General features: G+C 39.0%; 1 protein-coding gene across 3 annotated transcripts in view; it reads left to right on the forward strand.

The window, feature by feature from the left end:
- Positions 1 to 23550, forward strand: part of TNKS (tankyrase) — a 223546-nt gene that overhangs the window by 183540 nt on the left and 16456 nt on the right. For all 3 annotated transcript variants that reach the window (XM_016959067.4, XM_001137443.8, XM_016959068.4), the window contains 8 exons: positions 2561 to 2749; positions 6145 to 6382; positions 7080 to 7162; positions 16024 to 16144; positions 17635 to 17732; positions 19232 to 19306; positions 20218 to 20323; positions 20769 to 20955. In XM_016959067.4, coding sequence (XP_016814556.1) covers positions 2561 to 2749; positions 6145 to 6382; positions 7080 to 7162; positions 16024 to 16144; positions 17635 to 17732; positions 19232 to 19306; positions 20218 to 20323; positions 20769 to 20955 — 1097 coding nt within the window. The remainder of the gene's footprint in view (positions 1 to 2560; positions 2750 to 6144; positions 6383 to 7079; positions 7163 to 16023; positions 16145 to 17634; positions 17733 to 19231; positions 19307 to 20217; positions 20324 to 20768; positions 20956 to 23550) is intronic.

Raw genomic sequence — 23550 nt, forward strand, 5'->3', positions numbered from 1 at the left:
GTCTTGACTCACTGCAATCTCCGTCTCCCAGATTCAAGCGATTCTCCTGCCTCAGCCTCCCAAGTAGCTGGGATTACAGGTGTGTGGCGCCACACCCAGCTAATTTTTGTATATTTAGCAGAGATGGGGTTTCGCCATGTTGGCCAGGCTGGTCTCAAACTCCTGACCTCAAATGATCTGCTGGCCTCGGCCTCCCAACGTGGTGGGATTACAGGCCTGAACCACCACACCTGGCCTATTTTTTGTTTTTGGGGGGGTTTTTTGCTTTGTATTATTAGAGCAAATGTGGAGGCTTTCCTTAGTAGTTGGCTGATCTGTACTTTTGTTTTTAGATAAATGTTCTTCACTTTGTTTTCAGAAACTACTATTTCTAAAATTAGGAAATACAGATATTTATATTACATAAAGTTAAATACTACCTCAGAAAAAGTGCCTGTTCTTTTTGAAGTGAGTGTCTTCAAGAGTGCAGGGAAGACGATATCTTAAGGAAGATAGAAAGTGACATGCATTAAGTTGCACCTTGGGATCTTTCTTGGCCTTCCCTGTCTCTTCCCATTCTCATAAATGTCTTCCTTAAAAACCTCAATGTATGGTAGTTGAGCAGCAGCATGAGTTAGAAATTTATTCTCAATAGATAATGTGCTTTTGAGTTAATTATCCAAACTGACCAAGTTATGCCCAGAAATGTGTCTGTAAGGGACACAGATGTGCCAGTTGCACCAAATTATAGCATACTAGAGTTGAAATGGATCTCAGAAATACTTAAGTGCTAACCAACCTAACATCCTAAATGTATTTATAAAAATATACAAGTTATTTTTAATATTCTTCAAAAGCCTATTTGTTGAATCAGTAGTGCCTATTGTGTGATCGATTGTCTTAGCTTACTTTATAAGGATTTTTGGGAAGAAGCTGAAGCCTTTTGCTATGTGGAGCTCTTACTTGAGTGAACCTGGTCTCCATGGAACTTGCTCCTGTATTGGCTTTTATAGTCCTGCTCCTTTATAGTTCTTCTCCAGCTTCCGTTTTTCCTTTTGTCTCCTCTGAGGATTTTTCTTCCACTCTCCTTTTCCAAAATATTGTTGTTTTCAAGGTTTTATCCACCTTGTAATTATCTTTCTGTATTCCTTTCCTTCCATGAGCTCATTTATCAAGTAGCTACAACTATTAATCCCCTATTCCATTTCGTAATCTCCCTGGAGCCCCCAGCCCCAGTCCTCAGCCCTCCATAGGTATTGAGCAAATGCTGGTTGGTGGGTGAGTGGTGGGAGAGTGAGTAAGTGAATGATGCCCCCTCGACTGTGCTCCACCCTTTTCTGACAAACCATCTGCACAATGTCTTTACTTTGATGTTTTACCTCAGAAGGTGCCTACCTCAGTGAGCCTTATCTGAGAGTTTCATACCTACTTAAACTTTTTTTTTTTTTTTTTTTTTTTTTGAGACGGAGCCTTGCTCTGGTACCCAGGCTGGGGTGCAGTGGTGCAATCTCAGCTCACTGCAACCTCCGCCTTTTGGGTTCAAGTGATTCTCTTGCATCAGCCTCCCGAGTAGCTTGGATTACAGGCATGCACCACCATGCCCAGCTAATTTTTGTATTTTTGGTAGGGACGGGGTTTCACTATGTTGGCCGGGCTGGTCTCGAACTCCTGACCTCAGGTGATCCGCCCACCTCAGCCTCCCAAAGTGCTGGGATTATAGGCGTGAACGACCGCACCCAGCCCCTAAACTTTTACAACTCAATTTCTTTTAATAGTTCTACCTTATTTTCTAATCTTCTAGATTCCCCCCTCCTTCCCCCCCTCAAAAAAATGTAGTCATCTTTGACTTTTCTTTCTCTCTCTTCTGTTGTGAATTTGGCTGTCTAAACCCAATTTTTTTTTCTTTCAAAATTTCTCAGATTTAGCCCTTCTTTTCCATTTTTCTGTAACTGTCAACGGTTCAGGGTCTCATCACCTCATGCCCAGGTTATTAGCATGTCTGCTGCTAACATTTCCTCCACCCCACAATCATTTAGACATAACAGACCAATTTTCATAAAATGTTATGTTGCTTTTTCAAAGGCTGAAGAGAAAACATTGAGAATCTTTGAGATGAGTATTTCAGTAAATCTGATTGCAGTAGGTAGAAAAGAAATGGGAAGATAAGAGAATCAATGTGAATAGAATGCATATTTGAAAAGTTTGGCAGATAGATTAGACCATTAACAGAAGATTTGAATTAGGTACTAGTTTCACTTTATAGAACGAAACACCTAACATAGTATTTGTTTTTAAAATAAAGTTGAATATATTAGAGGGATGCATTTTTTGAAAAAAAGCCCATGAACAGTTAGAGGGTAATAGTATAATTGTGTAATTGAGATTTTGAAGGAGGCAAGAAAAGATGGAGTCCAAAGTGTAAGTAGAAGACTGAAATACTCTCTTTTTTAGAAGAAACTTCTGTTAAGGATGAAAATGGAGATATAGAGGAGTGAATTGTTAAATAAAAACAGGTATACACAATGGTGCTTTACCAGATGATCTCATTCTTAACTCTTTGTATCCTTTTCTTTTTTTTCAGCATGTTGACATAGCGGCTTTATTGATAAAATACAACACGTGTGTAAATGCAACAGATAAGTGGGCGTTTACTCCTCTCCATGAAGCAGCCCAGAAAGGAAGGACGCAGCTGTGCGCCCTCCTCCTAGCGCATGGTGCAGACCCCACCATGAAGAACCAGGAAGGCCAGACGCCTCTGGATCTGGCAACAGTAAGTCCTCGTTTCAGATACTGATTATTGTTCCTTCTACTTTCACAGATGACATCAGATTCTCGGGTTCGCCAGCTTACTTTTAGTCGTGTTTATTTCACTTAGAACAGAGATCTTTTGAAAATTTTTGAAGTTCACACTTTTTCTATGAAAATATAATCTAAAACTCTTAAGACAAACTAAACAGTAAGTTAATTTAATTTTTTGTCATTCTTAGCCTGCCGGGAAAACATGAATCTTAAGGAAACACATTTTTAGAGTGTACCCTCAAAGAATTACATTTAGTAAAATATCTTATACCTTCTATTTTTGGCATGTTATTGTAGAGCAACTAATGTTCATGATAATTTACCTAAGTCTGTGAGATAGTCAAAGAAAAATTAACTCTGGGCAGTATTATTTAACTGCAAAGTTAAGCACTGCATCATCTTCCGTGAACTTTCTGAAAACCAGGGAGTTACTGTATAGTCACAATAATTTCTAATTTTTAAGCCAGAAATGTTTTTTCAAGTTATGTTCTGTTTCATTTATTGATTGCTGCGTAACAAACTGTTTCAAAACACCCAGTGGCTTAAAATAATAATGACTTATTATTTCTTATGATTCTGTATGTTGGCTAGGAGATTCTTCTGGTCTTACCTGGGGTCACTTGTGCAACTGCATATAGCTCGTGGCTGGGGCAGAAACATAAAGACGGCTTCATTCATATGCCTGGGGCCTTGACAAATACAACTAGAATGCAGGGGCCTCTCTAGTCCCATGTGGCATCTCATCATTAAGTGGTCTTGTTAGAATTTCTTCACAGAATAATTGTATCTCAAGAGGGAGAAAGCAGAGGCTGTCATTGTTCTTTAAGGCTAAGCCTGGAACTGACATGCTATCACTTCCGCCACATTCTGTTTTGCAAAGCAAGTCATGAAGTCAGCTTAGGTTCAAGGGATAGGAAAACAGATTCCACCTTCTTTGAAAGGAGAAGCAAAAATTTCGTGGCCATCTTTAATCAGCCACAGTCTTCCCTGTGAATACAAATTAAATCTATTTTTCCCACATTCAAATTACACTCACCTGCCACGTGCTCCCCCCATCAACAGGTGGCAGATAGTCATCACTGGGTCCTTAGCAATTCTAAAATTCAGCCAGACACATGTTATCAGGGCCATCTACTCTGGAGTTAGGGAATGATCCCTGATTAGGGCCCAGTTCTGCTCCCAGGGAGTGGTTCACTGTGGCTGTCTTTTTTTTTCCTTTTTTTTTCTTTTCTTTTCTTTTTTTTCCCCTTGAGACACAGTCTGGCTATGTCACCCAGGCCAGAGTGCAGTGGCGTGATCATGGCTCACCGCAACCCCAACCTCTTAGATTCAAGCCATCCTCGTATCTCAATCTCCTGAGTAGCTGGGACTACAGGCACATGCCACTATGCCTGGCTATTTTTTTTTGTTTTTACTTTTTGTAGAGACAGGGTCTTGCTATGTTGCCCAGGTTAGTCTTGAACTTCTGGGCTCCTCCCTCAGCCTCCTTCCTCAGCCTCCCAAAGTGCTGGGATTACAGGTGTGAACCACTGTACATAGCCTCTGTAGCTCTTGGCCATGCCCTCTGAATTATCCTTCTCTTTTCGTAAGAAATGGATCATATTTACAGCCAAGTGGCTTTCTCAACCTGTTCCCTGCTCCTAGAAATTTTCGGGACCCTGAGCCTTTTATCATTTTGATCTACCTGTCCCTTTTAGTCCAAACTAGTACAACTCTTCCTTTGTAAACTTTTGGATTTCCCATCAAATTACACACCACTCCATCAGCCAAAAGCCCCGCCCACAAATCTTTTCAAGACAGGTCCCTCTCTAACATGGAATCCAAGTAAAGGTGCAGTGGGACAATGCCCATAAGATCCTTTGAAGCTCTTTCATCTAGCCAAGGGAATTCACAAGGTACCACCTTAGAGGTTTTCTAAAGATTTTGAGGTAATATATCTGTACCTTTAATTGATTTTTATTCTGAGGCCATGTTTTCCTGTCAGCACGCTGGATTTGACCTTTGGCCTGAGGCTGTGCCTTACTTGAAGAAACTTTTGCTGATGGAGAGGCTGGGAATGGTGAATAATTTTGTTTTCTCAGCTAGCAAATGTTAGGTGAATACATTTCCTTAAAGAGAACTGGACAGTTCTTTTCTCTCTTCCTGTACCTTATCATGGGCAGATAAACACACCAGTCCAGTTGACAAGGCAGAATTTGTTCTGGAAATTTCCTTAGCCAAATTTACAAATTTATTTAGGTTTACGTTCTACCTTCCGTAAGACCTCCTGTGCCAGCATTGCCAAACTTTCTGCTACACAGCATTAGTCCCCTTTCTCTCGCCTTCAATAGCACTTGCCTATCTATCTTCCATTCACAGCCTCCCTCAGCAATAACCAGGCCACCCTTCACGCCTCCAACCAAAGCCACATGTCCACCAGCACCCCACTTCCAGGTACTGGTGTGCATTTCATTTCTTTATTGCTGCCCACTAAGCCACCCCCAAACCCACTGAGGGTTTAACGTGACAATTTATTATTTCTCACACGTCTGGGAGTTGACTGGGCTCAGCTGGGCGGTTCTGGTTTTGCAGTTACCTGCACCTGGGAACTCAGCAGAGGCTGGAGCTTCCAAGATGGCCTTTCATGCTGCAGGGCTCTCCCTGCGTAGGATCTCACCACTCAGTAGTCTAGCCCAAACTTCTGTACAACATGGCAGATGGCTTCTAAGAGAGTAAAAGTAGACACTGCCAATCCACTTAAAGCCTGGCTCAAAAGTCTCAGAATGTCACTTCTCCATTCTATTGGGCAAGACAACTCACAGGGCAAACCGCATTCAGGGGGTAGGGGGGCAGAAATTCAAGGGGAGGCATACATGATGGGAGGAAGGAATTGATGGGTGGCTGTCTTTGGAGACTATCTCCCGCATACTCGAAAAGCAGTTGCATCTAATACTTAAAAAGTGAAAAGTTTATGAATAAATGAGCTAAATTAAAGTGTCATCCCTTTGTAATTTCACCAGATGTTAATTGTACATGAAATTATTAAGTGTGAAGTAAATAACCAGATTATAGCTGTTTAAACATAAACAAAATATAGTAAATACGGAAATTTTTTCTAAAGAAGGGTGACAGTTAATACTGAAAGTGCTTTTTTTTTAAATGAAAGAAGAAATATCTTTAAAAATTACATAGTTTCTCCGATTCTGTCTACTGAAACTATTGAAACTCTTTGGAGCTGTGGATAGGAGAAGGAATGATCAAAAACCAGTAGGTGATAATGAGGCATTCATTAAGGAAAAAATCCACAAAGTATTTGGTTATCAGTGAAAAACTTACCATTTTAATATATAGTATTTTCATGGTTTTTGTTTTTAATCATTTTTTTAGGCTGACGATATCAGAGCTTTGCTGATAGATGCCATGCCCCCAGAGGCCTTACCTACCTGTTTTAAACCTCAGGCTACTGTAGTGAGTGCCTCTCTGATCTCACCAGCATCCACCCCCTCCTGCCTCTCTGCTGCCAGCAGCATAGACAACCTCACTGGCCCTTTAGCAGAGTTGGCTGTAGGAGGAGCCTCCAATGCAGGGGATGGTGCCGCGGGAACAGAAAGGAAGGAAGGAGAAGGTGAGTAGACCCCATGAATGCTTATTTATTTCTACCTTTTGTTAGTGGAGCAGAATGACTTTTTTCTATTGATAACTATTGAATGCCTCAATTAGAGACGTCCTGTCTGTAAATTTTCATACACACAACATCTTATAAGAAATATTTCTTCATAGAAGGCTGCCACATTTCTTGGCATTGTCATTGTTCTTATTTCTGTATATTCTAGAGCATCTGTTTACAACCATAGCATCTTATTGAACCACTTATACTGAAATTGTGTCAGAACACAACTGAGAGGTCATTTCAGGAATGAAAACTAAAATGATAGCTGATACATTTAGATTTTTTAATTCATTAAAAGCTTTAGATTTTTCTATATAAGTAGCATTCTATAGTATAAGAATTATACTATAATGTTAAAATTAGTATAATATTCTATATATTTTTATAAATTACAATAAGTTATAATTCTATATTCTAACCATAATATTAGAATACAAATACTAATTTGATAAAGATAAAACACTCTGTTTTTACTTCCCAATCAACTTCAGAAATAAAGTATCTAAATTAAATCTGTGTATTCTGTATTATTTTATGCCACGGAAAATCATCTGACAGCCAAGGTTGTCAGAGTCATGTCTAAATGGATACTGAAATTTTCTTTATATTTAGAGAATTCTTTCTGAGAATCTTTAATATGTTTCTGTTTTAGTTGCTGGTCTTGACATGAATATCAGCCAATTTCTAAAAAGTCTTGGCCTTGAACACCTTCGGGATATCTTTGAAACAGAACAGGTAAATACTCTTGTATATATTTGAGTCATTTAAATTAAATACTAAGATTAGGCTGGATGCAGTGGTTCACACCTTAATCCCAACACTTTGGAATGCTTCGGCAGGATTGCTTGAGCCCAGGAGTTTGAGACCAGCCTGGGCAACAAAGCGAGACCCCCATCTCTACAAAAAAAAAAAAGTTTTTAAGTTAGCTGAGCATGGTGACTTACTGGGCCCCTGTAGTCCTAGCTGCTGGGAGGCTGAAGCAGGAAGATCATGTGAGCCCAGGAGTTGGAAACTGCAGTGAGCTGTGATTGTGCCACTGCATTCTAGCTTTGGCGACAAAACAAAACCCTATCTCGAAAAAAAAAAAAAGAAAGACTTATTAATTGCCACCCACCTCTTCCTCTTTTGCTTCTTACGAGCTATTCTTAAACCCACAACACATTTCTATAAGAAGCCAGAGGAGCCCAATATTTTATACTTCTCCCCAAAATTGTCTAACAAATGAGTCTTTATTTTATCTTTATAAGCAGTCTAGCACTATGCATTTTATTACATGTCAAAACTTAGACCATGCAACTACCTCAAAAGAATGTTTTCATGATTGTCCTTGGTTGTTTGTTTCCGAAAAATGTCAGTCTTTATTCATCTCATTTCATTATTCATGTGACTAGGCTCCTGAAGCAGTTGCCCATTAATTTGGAAAGCACAGTATTACTTAGACAAGTGCACTTTTAAAAAATTGCCCCTTTATGAAGTTTCTGTTGTCCACTTGGAGTCTTAAATAATATTAAACCAAAAGTTGGCCATACATTCCAATAGACCCTCCCTATTTTGGGATCCATCTTAAATGTCTGTGAAGGTCTAAGGATGGAGTCATCATTAGGGCATTTATGAATTAGGATTCTTCTGTTTGTTTTACTGTTTTCATACAGGATAAGGGGTTGTAATATTGTATGCTTTCATTATTATGATCAGCTTTAAATATTGAATGATGGTAAGTCCTGAATTTAAATGGACTATTGATATACATGAAATTTAAGAATGGGAAAGGTGTTTAGAGAAAAATTATTCTCCCAGGTGTAGGGATCACCCTTGTATAATAACACCCATGTTAGTCCTCCAGCCAAGGAAGATATCTTGTTACAATTTGGGACAGGTGTAATAGAATGCTTGTAACTTAAAGTGTGCCAAAATCTGCCCGTAGGTATAATTCCTTTGTTTTCGGCTTACGCTTACGCTTACCCTGTTTTGCACAGAGATCTAATCTCCAGTCTACATATGTATTTAGTTTCAGAGGACTATACTCCCTACAGAGGCTGTAGGGGAGAATCTATTCCATGCCTCTTCTTGCTTCTGATGGTTGGCAGCTTCCTTGGCTTGTGGCCATGCTACTCCAGTCTCTGCATCCATCTTCACATTGCCTTCCTGTCCTCTGTATCTCTTCTAAGGACATTTGCATTGAATTTGAGGCCACCAGTATAATCCTGGGTGATCTCCTCATCTCTAGACCCTTAACATAATTTCGTCTGCAGACACTTTTCTTCCAAGGAAGGTGACATGCACAGGTTCTGGGGATTAGAACATAGACGTATCATTTTGAGGGCCACCATTCAGCCCACTACAACATAATATGGCCCTATATATCTTTTTAAGACCTAGTCAGCTTATCAGAGGTGTCACCCTTTCAATCACCCACCTCTACACATCTTCCCCTATTTTAGAATAAATCTGTTTTTTCAATTATTCTTTATATGACATAATTTTCCAATATTTCACTGGCACCTTTGTCCCATTATGGTTCCCTTCTAGGCTTATAGTCAGTTTGGAGTTAACTTAAAAACCAGGTCTTTTTTCTTTTTTATATCAATTATACTGTTAAGATTTTTCTTCTGCTTTCTCTCCTTTTTTTAGCTACATTTTTTCATTATAGTTCATCTTTAATGCTCTTAATGATAAGAACAGCCGAGTAGGGATAGCACTGGACTAAAAGAAGACCTTAATTCTAATTATTTTTACCCTCTTACTAGCTGTGTAAAATTGGGCTGAATGACATTTATCCTGTCACTTCCTTTACCTGTAAAACCTAGTGCTTACAAATGTTCAGAGAGTTAAAATCCTCAGTAATATTGTGCTGCTGTGTCAGCTTTTAATACAGTGATGCATCACAGGTGCCTTTGGTCTAATGGTTAGGACTTTATAGACTGCTGTCTATAAAATCATTTTCTTTTCCAACCATTTATTCATCCTCTGGTTTGGAGCTTTCTTAGGACAATATCCTAAACAGTAAGAGTGCTTTATCCTTATTCCCTAACTGAAGGTGTGAAAGCTGTTTTAAAACCATTATACTCTGCTGTTCCCATATTACAGCTATAGCTGTTCTTCCCAAATCATTTCCACAATAATTGTAAAATTTCAAACACATCTTTGCTAAATAAACCAAAGACCTTAACTCAAACAAATAATTCCAATTTACTGATGAAAGTTTTCTAAAGAATGTTCATTTTTCTTCTTTTAGTCAGTATGCATTATAAATTTATGTGTTCTTTTTTACTTTATATCGTATATTCTCATTGTCAGTAACTGACTTCCTGTGGCGTATTTATCACATTTTATTGATTTGAATAGTTTAATAGTTTAGTCTCCTAGTCACTCCTTCTGACAGCTTGTCCTGGTTTCATCAGTTTCATTGTTCTTTTTTTACTGCAGTTTCATTCTGAGTAAATGGTTCCATTGATTTTCTTTTAGCCAGAATAATTTCTATAGCCTTTTCTTGATCAATACGTAGACGATTGCATTTAATGTATATTACCAAGCACAGTTCTTTCCCTCCAGACAAGTGATACTACCTTTCTTTGTATTGAACTGTGTCTGGCCCAATCGTCAAGCAATCAAATTTATTTTTATTTTAATTGCAAATGTTATTTATCTAGCCTTCCATTATAAATAAATTTAATAACCTTTTCCATAACTTTAACCCTTAGCATTTTCTCCCATTAACATTCTATATCAGTAATATGTGATGATGGTCAACGTATTTGTATAGTCGGGGAGGAGTGAGGGTGCATGCATTGAACTCATTTAATTCATATCTGTTTGGCTTAAGCCGGGGGAGCCGTTGTTTTCTGATGCTCTTTGACATGCTTATATGTCTCATTGCCTGTGTTCCTACTCATGGATGCCAGTCGGGTGTGGAATGTAGTTATTTTACTTCTGGTCCCAGAAGAAAACCTTCTACACATCATAGCCTCACCTCCTGTCTTCACAGTTACTCTCTTGGAAGTCTCTAAACTAAATTGTCCTGTTGCCCATAGATACTTTGCCAAGTTCTGTGTTAAATAATATAGTATCCTTTCTAGTTAATGAAATATAGTACCCATGTGACTTTGGCCCTTCCTTTATAACATAGCTTTCTACCTATGAACATAGATAGGTAGGAACACTTTTTATATGGGACAGACAGATTTTATTTACACTGCAATTCCTAGAACATAAATGTTATCACTTGGAAGACTGCTTGTGGACATTTTTATGGTTAACCTATGTATTTTCATGAAAAGTGACCAGATAAATTTTGATCTCAAATTCTTGAAGACAAAAGCGTGGCCACCCGTAATTCATTGTGAACTTGATTATAAAGTTAGTTCTTATTACTACTGCTGTACCATAGAACCTTTTAAGCCCAAGCAAGAGGACGTCTTTTTCATTAAAACTAGTTTTCTCTCCCCACCCAAAGTAAAATGACTCGCAGAAGCTAGACGTAGCTCTTTTTGCAGTGACCTTTGCTTTATGTGCAAGATGACTTTAACTGACACGTGGATAATCTTTATTCTTAGTAATTTTATTTTAATGTATACTAGATAGAAATAACTAGCCCAAGAAGCTTGTGATTTCCTCAGTATAATAACTAAGTCAAGGTTTTAAAAAAGGAGCAAGTTAATTTAAATATGATTTTCAGAAAAAAAAAGTCTAACAGCTGATAGGGGTATATATAAAATTCCTGAGTCTTGAAGCAACATGTCTAAAACCCAATTAACCTGCTTTCCATCCAGATATTTCTATTTCTTTTGTTGATACGAAAGTCTCATAGTTACCCAGCTGCAGAATTTTGGAATAATCTTACTTTCATTCCTTTTATTTTAACCATTTCTATTTACCAGGCCCTGTAAATACAGTTCTCCAGTTGCTTTCAGATTCATCCCTTCCATGCCATTTTATCTTCTTCTTATTCCCAGTTGCCTTCCCTTCCAAATCTGCCCTTCATAATGCCAACAGTCTCATCCTCCTAAAATACAACTTCGATCATATTACTCTGCTGAAAAGACTTCCCAGGGCCTTTGGTATACTTTTTTTTTTTTTTTGAGATGGAGTCTAGCTCTATTGCCCAGGCTGGAGTGCGGTGGCGTGATCTCAGCTCACTGCAACCTCCGCCTCCCAGGTTCACACGATTCTCCTGCCTCAGCCTCCTGAGTAGCTGGGATTACAGGCATAGGCCACCATACCCGGCTAATTTTTGTATTTTTAGTAGAGATGGGGTTTCACCATGTTGGTCAGGCTGGTCTCAAACTCCTGACCCCGTGATCTGCCCGCCTCGGCCTCCCAAAGTGCTGAGATTACAGGCATGAGCCACCACACCTGGCCAGCCTTTGGTATACTTCTAAGCCTCTTAGTTTGATAGATAGGCCCTTTAAGATCCTCTCTGTGCCTGCTGCTCTGCTGTGCTCCTTTTAATCCTTGATACATACTCTCCTGTAACCATTTTGAACTACAGTACTTAAGGTCCCTCAAATACTCTGTATTCTTTTAACTGATTTTCCCTTTGCACATGCTATTCCCTCTGTCTTAAGCACACTTCCCTCCTTCCCCTGACTGATTAGCTCCTGCTGCTTAGCTGAATTATGACCTTCTTCTGAGAACCTTTCCTCATCTCCTTCCTGCTCCTTCCTTCCCAGCCCCCCTTGCAACCCTGACCAAGCAGGTCACCTTCACGAGAGTTCTCTTAGGGATTGTCCAAGACATTGACCCACTTTTTGTTTCTTGGTTACCTCAAGTAAATAGCATGAACTTTGGTTAGCACTCTGTTTCATGGCCCCACTCTTTTACTATCAGTTATTTGGACCAACTATGTAACTTTCCAACTATAAGGGGTTGTTTTATAATTAAATGAAATATTTAGTTACTTTTTAAAGAAATATATAGCGTAAAGAAGGTACTCATTAAACATTTTATATGTGAATGAGCTAACATAAATCTAAATTTCTTAGCTTTTCATTTAAGGTTTTTCAGTGGCCACTGCCTGATAAATATGTGGACAAATTGGACACCATGTAACTCACTGCAACTAAATTTAACATTTAATCATTTTCACCTTCTAGTCATCCTTTTAAAGAATATAAACAGGGAAAAGACAGATACAGCTATACATCTCAGCTCTTCTGTGTACTATTTTTATGACTTCTCTAAGTACCAGTGACCTCATAAATACATTAATAGTACTTCATTATCTGTCATTGTGAGGATTAAATGAGGTAATGTAAATAAAGTGCTTGGAACTGTGCTTGTTATATAGCGAGTACACAACAAATATTGTGTGGATGGTGGTTGGATGATGAATGGTTGGATGGAATTGCAAGAATAATGTGTATTTATATTCAGTTGCAAGTATAGAAAGTTGTCCCGTTCCCTTTTTGTTTTTTTTAGATTCCACAGGTTGATAGCTTTTCATCTCTTCTATCCTTCAGGATAGCCTAATAAATATTTTCTTTTTTTTCTTTAGTTACTTATTTTCATATGCACTCCTTTTGTGTGACTGTAAGTATCTAATTGGATAAATGCCAAGATAGCATAGGTAGATCACTTATCTACTGCTGTGTAACAAATTACCCAAAACTTAATGGCTTAAAAGAACAAACATGTATTATTCCACAGTTTCTGTATGTCAACAATCTAAGCATGGCTTAGTTGGGTGCCTCTGGCTCAAAGTCTGTCCTAAAGCTGCAGTAAACTGTCCAACAGGTCTGCAGTCTCACCTGGGGACTCACCTGGCAAGGGCGGGGACCCACTTTCAAGCTCTCTCACAGTGTTGGTTGACTGGCCTTGATTCCTCACCTGTGGGCCTCTCCACAGAGTGACCTTATGGAGTGTTACTTACCTGTTGCTGCTTGATAAATTACCGCAAACTCAGCAGCTCAAAACAGCACACATTTTGTGAGTCAGGAGTCTATGCACAACTTAGTTGTGTCCTTTGCTTCATGATCTCTCACAAGGCTACAGAGCATTAGCCAGGGTCACTATCTCATCTAAAGACTCTACTGGAGAAGGATCCCCTTCCATACCCTCACGTGCTTATTGGCAGGATTCAGTCCCTTGCAGTCTGTTGGACTGAAGCCCTCAGTTCCTTGCCATGTGAGCCTGTATAACATGGTTTCTTGCTCTATCAAAGCCAGCAAGAGAAAGATGATCTGCTAGTCACTTCTCATCACCATTGCTGTATTTGCTTGGTTAGAAGCAAGTCACTAGGCAAGCCTGCACTCCAGGGGAGGGGAGCACACAGGATGTGATGTAAGGAGGTGGGAATCATTGAGTCTGTCTGCCATAGCGTGGCAGCCAGTTCTTCTAGGGTGAGCAGTCCAAAGAGTGAGCGCCCAAGATGGAAGCCACAGTCTCTTTATTACCTAATGTAAAAAGTAATTTCCCATCACTTCTGCTGTATTATATTTGTTAGAAGTGAGTTCATAAGTCTGTCTCACACGGGGAAGGGATTACAGTGAAGACACAAATGCCAGGAGGTAGGAGAGCACTTTCCACGTTAGGTGTGAGAGCTCCTCTCAGCCTTGCCTTCTAAACTAAGTGACTTGCTATCAGTCTCTTCAGGTTGTTTTGTTGGTTTGGTTTGGGTTTTTTGTATTCATTTTATGGTTAGAGCTATAAAATGAATAAATATATTAAATATTCTCCATTACTCCTCTAGAACATTGTAGAGAATATTGTGTTTTGCTGGCCTGGTGTCTGCTTCCTCCAGATGTGCACTATATGTATCAATCCAGAAAAGTCTGACGAGGGCCAGGCGCGGCGGCTCACGCCTGTAATCCCAGCACTTTGGGAGGCCAAGACGGGCAGATCACGAGGCCAAGAGATCGAGACCATCCTGGCTAACACGGTGAAACCCCGTCTCTACTAAAAATACAAAAAAATTAGCCAGGCGTGGTGGCGGGCGCCTGTAGTCCCAGCGACTCGGGAGGCTGAGGCAAGAGAATGGCGTGAACCCAGGAGGTGGAGGTTGTAGTGAGCCGCTGAGATCGCGCCACTGCACTCCAGCCTGGGCGACAGAGCAAGACTCTGTCTCAAAAAAAAAAAAAAAAAAAGAAAAGTCAAGTCTGAGAATTCTCTAAGTTGAAGTTACCACATAGATATGAGACCCTTGGTTTTAAACTGAAGTTAGTTTAGAATATTTAGAAGAAAAAAATGGGACATCAATAACATAGTTTCCAAATTATATTAAAATCATGTCTAGCTAAGAATGTAAAGCCTCCTATTATTTTGTGAACTATTCCATCTCAAAGATGTGTATTTCAGAACTGGGGTTTTTTGTTTTGTTTTGTTTTGTTTTTAAAGCTCTGCTGAAACCTTTCTTTTGGGTGATTGGATGTGAATTGCCCGCTTTGCGCAATGAAGCAATTATTGCTTAAATGGCCACTTAGAAGCAATATAGAAAATTATTTCCAAAGAACGACTGATATATGCTCATTTCACTGGAAAGATCAAACTCATATTTTATTCTGACAAAAAAATCAGCAGAGGTCCAGGCCTAATTTGTCAGTTTTTTAAATGTTACTTGCAAGTTAAAAGTGGAAAAAAGCGATCTTGTTTGAGTTGGAAACTGAATGTCTATAAAAGGATTTCTTGGTTTTCCAAGGCAGGGGAAAATCAAAGACTAATCTTGTAGACTAGTATTTGGATTGTCACAAAGCCAGCTTCATCAGGGCTGGAAAATTGCATGTTCAGCCTTCAAGAAATGTGGCTACCCGAGTTCATCCTGTGTGTTCAGAATATAGCCACTGGGTGGTAGTAGAGTCCCAGCTACTTTAGTCCATAAAGGAATTAGGTTATTTTGACCCAACTAATCATCTCCATTTTACAAGGATGAATAACCAAAAGTTAAAAACTAACCAAAAATTAAAAAGCACTATGTTGTATAAAAACAGAATGTATTTTAAGGAGAAAGGGATTAAGTCTGAGAATTTATGAGAGAGTTTAAAAAGAATCTAATTTTCTTATCCAAATTGGAATTTTAAAATGTAGCCTCTTTAAAACAGTTTGTAATCTAACCAAATACTTGAGATGTCAATCTCACTGCTTTTTAAGGCAGCCTGTCCCAGGCTTGAGTATTTCTTAGCACTGAGAAGTTCTTCCTTATCTTCATCTAAAAATTGCTTTCTCCTTTTCCTGCGTTGTTTACTTGTGCTGAACGCCTCTCCCTTTCCCCCACCGTTCATTTCTACTCCCTGCTGGATACTGGGATCTGGTGTTTTCCCATTTTCAAGCTACTGATTCCTCCTCTATCTTGAGGCAATCAGTAGATGATAGAACAAAATAATCTAAAGGAAATACAGTGATGATCATTTTGTATTTCTATAGTATTGTTTCTCCCTTTTTAATTCTCATGGACAAAAAGCAAATCAAGGAGTACCTCAGGTAAGCAGAAAAGCTGATGAGACTATCAAGACAACTTTAAAAAAATTGTAAGCTCATGTTTATAAAGGGAACAAAAGAATTTTCTTAATTTGAATGGTACTCATAGCATTGAAGGCAATTGGAAAAGCTTTTGTCCTCTTAAGAACTGTCAAAGATATCACAGCTAATTTTGTTTCATTTTTCAGATTACACTAGATGTGTTGGCTGATATGGGTCATGAAGAGTTGAAAGAAATAGGCATCAATGCATATGGGCACCGCCACAAATTAATCAAAGGAGTAGAAAGACTTTTAGGTGGACAACAAGGTAAGCTATTCAGAAAAAAAAAAATTTCAGAACTCAGTGGTACAAGGTAAGTATTGGGGCTGATAATTGAACTCAGGCAGTCCAATCCCAGAACCATACACTGAACTATTGTACCTCCTGTCCCTTCCCCGTCTCAGTTATTGGCCTCATGCTCCCTCTAGCTGGAAAAATCTGAGTCAGTCTTCCCTGTCTCCCAACACTTTGTATCCTCAATTTTTCTGGAATCTCTGTACTTCTGTCCTTTCCCATGACTGTCACTTGATCCAAGCCACCATTCTCTCTCGTGGACTGTCCTAACCACCTGGTTTATCTCCAGCCTTTACATTTGCTTCCTGCTTCCTTCCAGTACCTTCTCTACAATGTGAACACAATCTTTTCAAAATGATTATATGATCATATCACTCCATTGCTTAAACCCCTGTAATAGAATCCTGTGTCTTTTAGGACAGAATCAAACATTCCTAACATGGTTTTTTACAATCTAACCTTTCTTAACTTGAACTTTCCTCCCTCCCACATGACTGTCAGCTTTGTCTTTTTCCATTGTACTTTGCCATTACAAGCCTCTTTCCCCTCTGTTTTTACCCATTTCTCTATTTGTTAGAAGCACCTTCACTACAGGAAAGCAAGGAAGGAGAATCTACAGAGCTAATCAAATTATGAAAGAGTGATGTGAAATTCAAACTGGAAGATTTTGTGCTTGAGTCTTGCTTATTTATCTGTATTTTAGTTCATCCATGAAACTAACAAAGATAATGTGTTTTAAAGCAATTGTAAGTGGCTATTTCAAGCCATCTTACAAGAGTTTTTAGAGGATAATTTTTATATTTTAGATCTGACTATATTGTGATGTCAGTGCCTGTTTTTCTTTTGTGTCAGACATAGCTTCATGTATGTTCATGATAGAGTTTAATTCAACAAATATTTGTTGAACCCTGCAGTCTGTACAAGAAGCTCTATAACAACAGATAAAATTGGGCTGGGCGCGGTGGCTCACGCCTGTAATCCCAGCACTTTGGGAGGCTGAGGCAGGCAGATCATGAGGTCAGGAGATTGAGATTATCCTGGCTAACATGATGAAACCCTGTCTCTACTAAACAAAATACAAACAATTAGCTGGGTGTGGTGGTGGGCGCCTGTAGTCCCAGCTACTAGGGAGGCTGAGGCAGGAGAATGGTGTGAACCCGGGAGGCGGAGCTTGCAGTGAGCCGAGATCACGTCACTGCACTCCAGCCTGGGCGACAGAGCGAGGCTCCATCTCAAAAAAAAAAAAAGAACAGATAAAATCAGTCCCCAAACATCTTCATTCTTTTCTCCTGTCTTTGAGTATATTTGTTTAAAGTAACCGAATTTATCAGGTTCAAATTGCAGATAGTTTAGGTTTGTTCCAAAACCTCAATTACTTATTATGAATTTTTTTTTTTTTTTTATAAAATAGAGCCTGAGTAGTGTAGACTTTTGTTTTATATGTTAATTTTTCTCTCCGACAGGCACCAATCCTTATTTGACTTTTCACTGTGTTAATCAGGGAACGATTTTGCTGGATCTTGCTCCAGAAGATAAAGAATATCAGTCAGTGGAAGAAGAGGTAATATACATCAGAAATCTTTCATTTGCTTTTCTTGAAATCTGTGGATAAACCTGTTTTTCTGGAAGTAACCTCGTCTTACATTGCCTTGCGGTCACATGCCTATTAATGAGTCTGTCTTAGCCACTGTGGTAGAATATTGCCAAAATTAAAATATGACGGCGCCCCATGGTTTTCACATCATAAGCCTAGGTTTTCTAATGCATGGGGCCCATCTGTCTTTTTATTCTGGAGATTTTCTTGAATCTCATGCAAAATAAGGAGCCTATTACAACTATTTTCTTATATTGTTACAGTGCCACCTAAGAATGACATAGAATGAAAAACTCTTGCCTCATAGAGAGCAAATATGTTCTCATCCTTGTTTTTATGCAGTTATAAATGTGACTATAAAATAATATGCCTAATCGTCACGTATGCTTCTGGGTCTGCCTCATTATTCTGCATAACATTTTTCCAGTCACAGTTCTTCTGAGCCCCTATGAAGGCTGTTTGTGTGACCCTCCTGGTGGTCAGATGCCAGTGAGACTCCTGCTCCACTGACGGCTTATGCATAAACAAACAGCCTAATGCCATTGTTATAAGTAAGCTACCCAATTGTGTTATGCATATACCTAGGCAGAAAAAGGTATGCCTAATTCTTGTTTGTTTGTTTAACTAGTGCTCATTTTATTTTCATTCCCAGGCTAGGAACTTCCATAGGGAACTCAGGACCATGACCCCAGGGCTGTATTCCAGCTCATACTTAGCGCATCAGGAAGGCATCATGGGGTCCGGTGTCTTACTACCTCATTCTCCTAGCAGTTAGTACATTTTGATAACAATGTCAAAAATGTAGTGACTCTTCACAAGTGAAGCAGTAAGGAAGAGAATTCATTTTATTGAGTTAATTCTCTGAGAAACTTAGATCTTTAAAACATTTTTCTTTTCCATAATTATTTTTAATTTAGAGAGTAGTCAGAAGACAGTTATTCCCTTTAGTAGTACATTATAGTCAATGTCCCCTGGTCTGTGTAAATATACTTAGAGATCCCAAGCTGAAGACTATTGAGATAATATGGAATATTTCACCTACAGAACAAATATTTTTTAAAAATTGTTTATTTTTAGCATTTGTCCAACGGGCATTAATTGAATGTAAGCAGTTTTAATCAGAGTGTTAGTTCTTCTTCTCAATAAGATAAGATAGTAATTGTAGATGACTTAATGTGTTTTTTAATATGTTTCCCCATTGTGTTTACAGAAAACTCTTTTAATATGTTTCCCCATTGTGTTTACAGAAAACTCTTTCAGAACTTTTATTTAAAAGTAAATAGAAAGTGCATAAATTTAATATTTATGTTTGAAATTATTTTCTCACCAAAAATACTTATCCACTAAACTTGTTCATCAATTTATAGTGAACTCCTATTTATTTATTAATACTGAATTTTAGACTCATCATTGTCTAGAATTACACACTGGGATGTTTTTATAAAATCAGTTATTTTGTTCTATAGATGCAAAGTACAATTCGAGAACACAGAGATGGTGGTAATGCTGGCGGCATCTTCAACAGATACAATGTCATTCGAGTAAGTTTTTAAAGTTTCATGGTGAAAACTGGATTGCAAGGCTTGCCTAAAAACCAAATCTAGACAATGAAAAAAGTTTATTAAGTCATATTTTCAAACTGTGAAAGATAATTCGTCACCTATCTGAAGTCAGATAGCACTCTTCTCACTACAGTATCTCTAAGTAACTCCCCAAGACAATACATCACTAAAAATAGAGACATTCTGAAAGCGCCAAAGCTACAAACAGGAGGCTAAATCAGCTTGTACTAGTGATACTTACATGGATATTGGTCTCCCTGCTCATGCACAAATACAGGCCATAGCTGACAATAATGTTTTTTATCATTAGAAAGTTGCATCAAAGTCCTGGATCTTCAATCTAATTGAACCAGTAATTTCCCCAGAATACATATATTTCTTAATCTCGGTATCTTAATTTATAATATGGAACAGATGACTCAAGCTTTTTACAAAGGGGTATCATAAAGATGAATAAAATCTGTAGAGAACTGGTTTAACCCTTTGAGTTAACAGACCTGTAAAAGTTATACTGGTACATATCAGAATAACCCAGGGAACTTTTTTAAAAAAAATACAGATTTACAGATCCCCATCTCCTAAAATTTATTAAGTCTGGGGAGATGCCTAAACATAACCTTTTTACCTATTTTTTTTTTTTTAATCCTGAGGTGATTGATTTAGAGGTAACAGCCAGGTCTGGTATAGAATAACAAAAACTGTAACTGAAAATTATGTCACTAACAGCTAGAGTATTTTCTGAATTACACTGACATGGTAGCTTTATCACTTTTAAATTATGTCTTAAGCAAAATAAAAATTGAACCTTCCTAAAAGGAAAACATACTTTTCATTTTAAATCATAAATGCACGTTTCACCGATAATGTTTCTTTCTTCTTCATCCTTAAAGATTCAAAAAGTTGTCAACAAGAAGTTGAGGGAGCGGTTCTGCCACCGACAGAAGGAAGTGTCTGAGGAGAATCACAACCATCACAATGAGCGCATGTTGTTTCATGGTAAGCAGCGTGGCAGGGACGGTGGACGTCTCCCTGGGCCTTTGCAGGAGTCAGTAAAGGGAAAAACCTACGTTAAATTGACTGTAATACGGTTGTGTTAAAAATGGGTTGTTTTGATTATTTTGTTCAAATAAATAATTACTTCTTGGTACCAGCTTTCTAATGTATCACACATTAGTACAGACTTTCCAGTGCATATACAGTGAAAATACTTGATCTAAAATTATTTTAGAACTTAAATTGCCAATTGAGCCACCTAGTGAATTACTTTTGTTGTAATTTTGTACTAGTACATTATTATGTATAATAGACCTTCTTAGAAAATACTTTTCATTTATACACCATTCATTTCTTAATATTAACCTGCCCGATGCAAATAGTGTGCAGGTAATTGAGCTTCTAGAAAAGTGTTCAAAAACGAATCTTTCTGTCTTCGTATTTCTAGGTTCTCCTTTCATTAATGCCATTATTCATAAAGGGTTTGATGAGCGACATGCATACATAGGAGGAATGTTTGGGGCCGGGATTTATTTTGCTGAAAACTCCTCAAAAAGCAACCAATATGTTTATGGAATTGGAGGAGGAACAGGCTGCCCTACACACAAAGACAGGTCATGCTATATATGTCACAGGTAAGCATCTTGCCATTAGTGTAACGTTTCCCACTCCTAGGTCACGAACCAAATTGTCTTTTTTTTTTTTTTTTTGAGATGAAGTCTTGCTCTTGTCACCCAGGCTGGAGTGCGGTGGCACGATCCTGGCTCATGCAACCTCCACCTCCTGGGTTCAAGCAATTCTCCTGCCTCAGCCTCCTCAGTAGCTGGGATTACAGGCACCCGCCACCACGCCCAGCTAATTTTTGTATTTTTAGTAGAGATGGGGTTTTGCCGTGTTGGCCAGGCTGGTCTCGAACTCGTGATCTGCCCACCTCGGCCTCCCAAAATGCTGGGATTACAGGCATGAGCCACCGTGCCCAGCCCCAAATTGGTTTATCAGGCCCTGCAGAAGTCACAGATTATCCTCAGTCTTGCATCCCAGTAAATCCCGTTGGTTCTGGGAATGGGTGGGAACAGCTGATCAGCCTCTTCTGACAGGAGCAATAACAACAGAGCAGATAACCAGGGGTAAAAACCGGGTACATGGCGTCCAGTCACGGGTTATGATAAAACTCCCTGCATCTTGGCTTTCTCCCTGGGCTTCACTTTTCTTCCTTTGTAATCAGAATATGGCAAGGCTAAGGATGATTTCTGTGGAACAAAGAACTGCTAGCTCTAGTCACGTTTGAATGAAGACACACTTCTATAAAAAACATAGACTCTTTAATTTACTTCTGATGTTGCTGGTGATGTTGTTGTTTTAAGGCAGGATATATAATTAGCCTTGGCAACTTAAAATATCAACAAATGAACATTGGCCTTGTTAATAGACTTTTAAAACTCAAAAACTGGCGAGAATAATGGTATAATCTCTGTGATGTCAGTGGTGAAAAAAGTACTTTCCCTTCCCTTGGCAATGAAAAAATACAAAAGAATTATACTGTACAAAGATTGGGATTTATTACATTTCTGTGTAAACTTACCAAATGCATTCTTTTTAACAAGCCAGGTTAATAAGATATTTTGTAATTTGGTTAAGACCTTAAAAAGACCCAAATAATTTCAGAACAAGGATCTCTGAGGGAGAAAAGCCCCAGTAACCTTGAAATTGTGATTATTGACCTTAAAACTTATCTCTCAATTGTGTTTTGAACAAAATTATTGCCATCAGCCATTTGGAGTCGGATGTCATATATCCAGAAGGAAACTTCCTTCCATGAAGACCTCTGTGGTTAGGAATACAGAGAAATTTTCGGCTGGGCACGGTGGCTGACACCTGTAATCCCAGCACTTTGGGAGGCCGAGGCAGGCAGATCATGCCGTCAGGAGATTGAGACCATCCTGGCTAACACAGTGAAACCCCGTCTCTACTAAAAATACAAAAAAGTAGCCGGGCGTGGTGGCAGGCGCTTGTAGTCCAAGCTACTCGGGAGGCTGAGGCAGGAGAATGGTGAGTACCCAGGAGGCGGAGGTTGCAGTGAGCCGAGATCGCGCCACTGCACTCCAGCCTGGGTGACAGAGAGAGACTCCGTCTCAAAAAAAAAGAATACAGAGAAATTTTCAAGAATATATAGCATGTAAAAGTATTTTTGGGTTTTTTTGTTTGTTTTTTTGCTTCAAACCTAATTCCTCTGGAGACAAAAATGAACCTAAATAAGCAATAAAAGTGAACCTCAATGAAAATTAACAATCGCTCATTAAAATTAGACACACAAGTTTAAGTCTTAGCCAGGATTTCTGGAAAACAGAGCCTCAAGCAAAAGCATGTGACTAGTATTTGGCCAGTGCAGCCCCAGGGAAGCAGGAATGAGGGCCCAAAAGGAACTGAGGTGGAGAAGACAGCAGAGCAACCGCAGTGAGGTGCATTCATGAGCTGGCCACAGTCTCATAGTGAGTGCAGTCGATTGCCCAGTCCATGAGGCATCTCCGGAGAGGCTGTATCAACTACGGCATCTCACAACAGTAGTATATCAGTGAGAGAAAGAGACGAATTTGTCTGCTGGCTCCTGTCTTGCATTTGTCAAAATTTGCCACCAGGGCTAATTGGTAACCCTACCATTTAGGCTGCTGCGTCTGCAGAATGCACCACAATGCACCAGACAAGCCAGTGAGCAGACTTGAGCCAGCTCTCTACTTGCCCATCTGCAGCTGCAGCTCACCGCTGGCTGAGCAGGTCCCACATCATCTCCTGCCTCGGCAGCAACAGGCGAACCCTGGGGCAGGAAGCAGAAGACCAGGGCCTGTCAAGTTCACCTTTGTGTGACGTAAGAGACTAGCAGAATCTAACGACAACATAGCACTGCCACAAATGTAGAGATGGAGCTCAAAAAGCCTCCTTCTGATGGAGAGCAAAGCCCTTTTCTCTGGGACCTGCAGGAGAATATAGTAGACCAAGCCAGCATCCCAGAGGATCATCAATAGCATCCAACTCAAAAAGCCAGTCCAGATAAGACCCAGTTGTCCTGGATCCAGCACAAATTTTAGTTGATTCAAAATAAAATCTCTGGTTACTTATAACACAAAGTTTCTACTCCATTACTAAAAACAATTTGACTGAATTATAACTGTTTACATTTAACAGTGTGATCATTTGTACTAATTTGTAAAAATGTTTATTGCTTATATTAGAGA

The sequence above is a fragment of the Pan troglodytes genome, chromosome 7 (assembly GCF_028858775.2).
Source record: "Pan troglodytes isolate AG18354 chromosome 7, NHGRI_mPanTro3-v2.0_pri, whole genome shotgun sequence".
NCBI lineage: Eukaryota > Metazoa > Chordata > Mammalia > Primates > Hominidae > Pan > Pan troglodytes.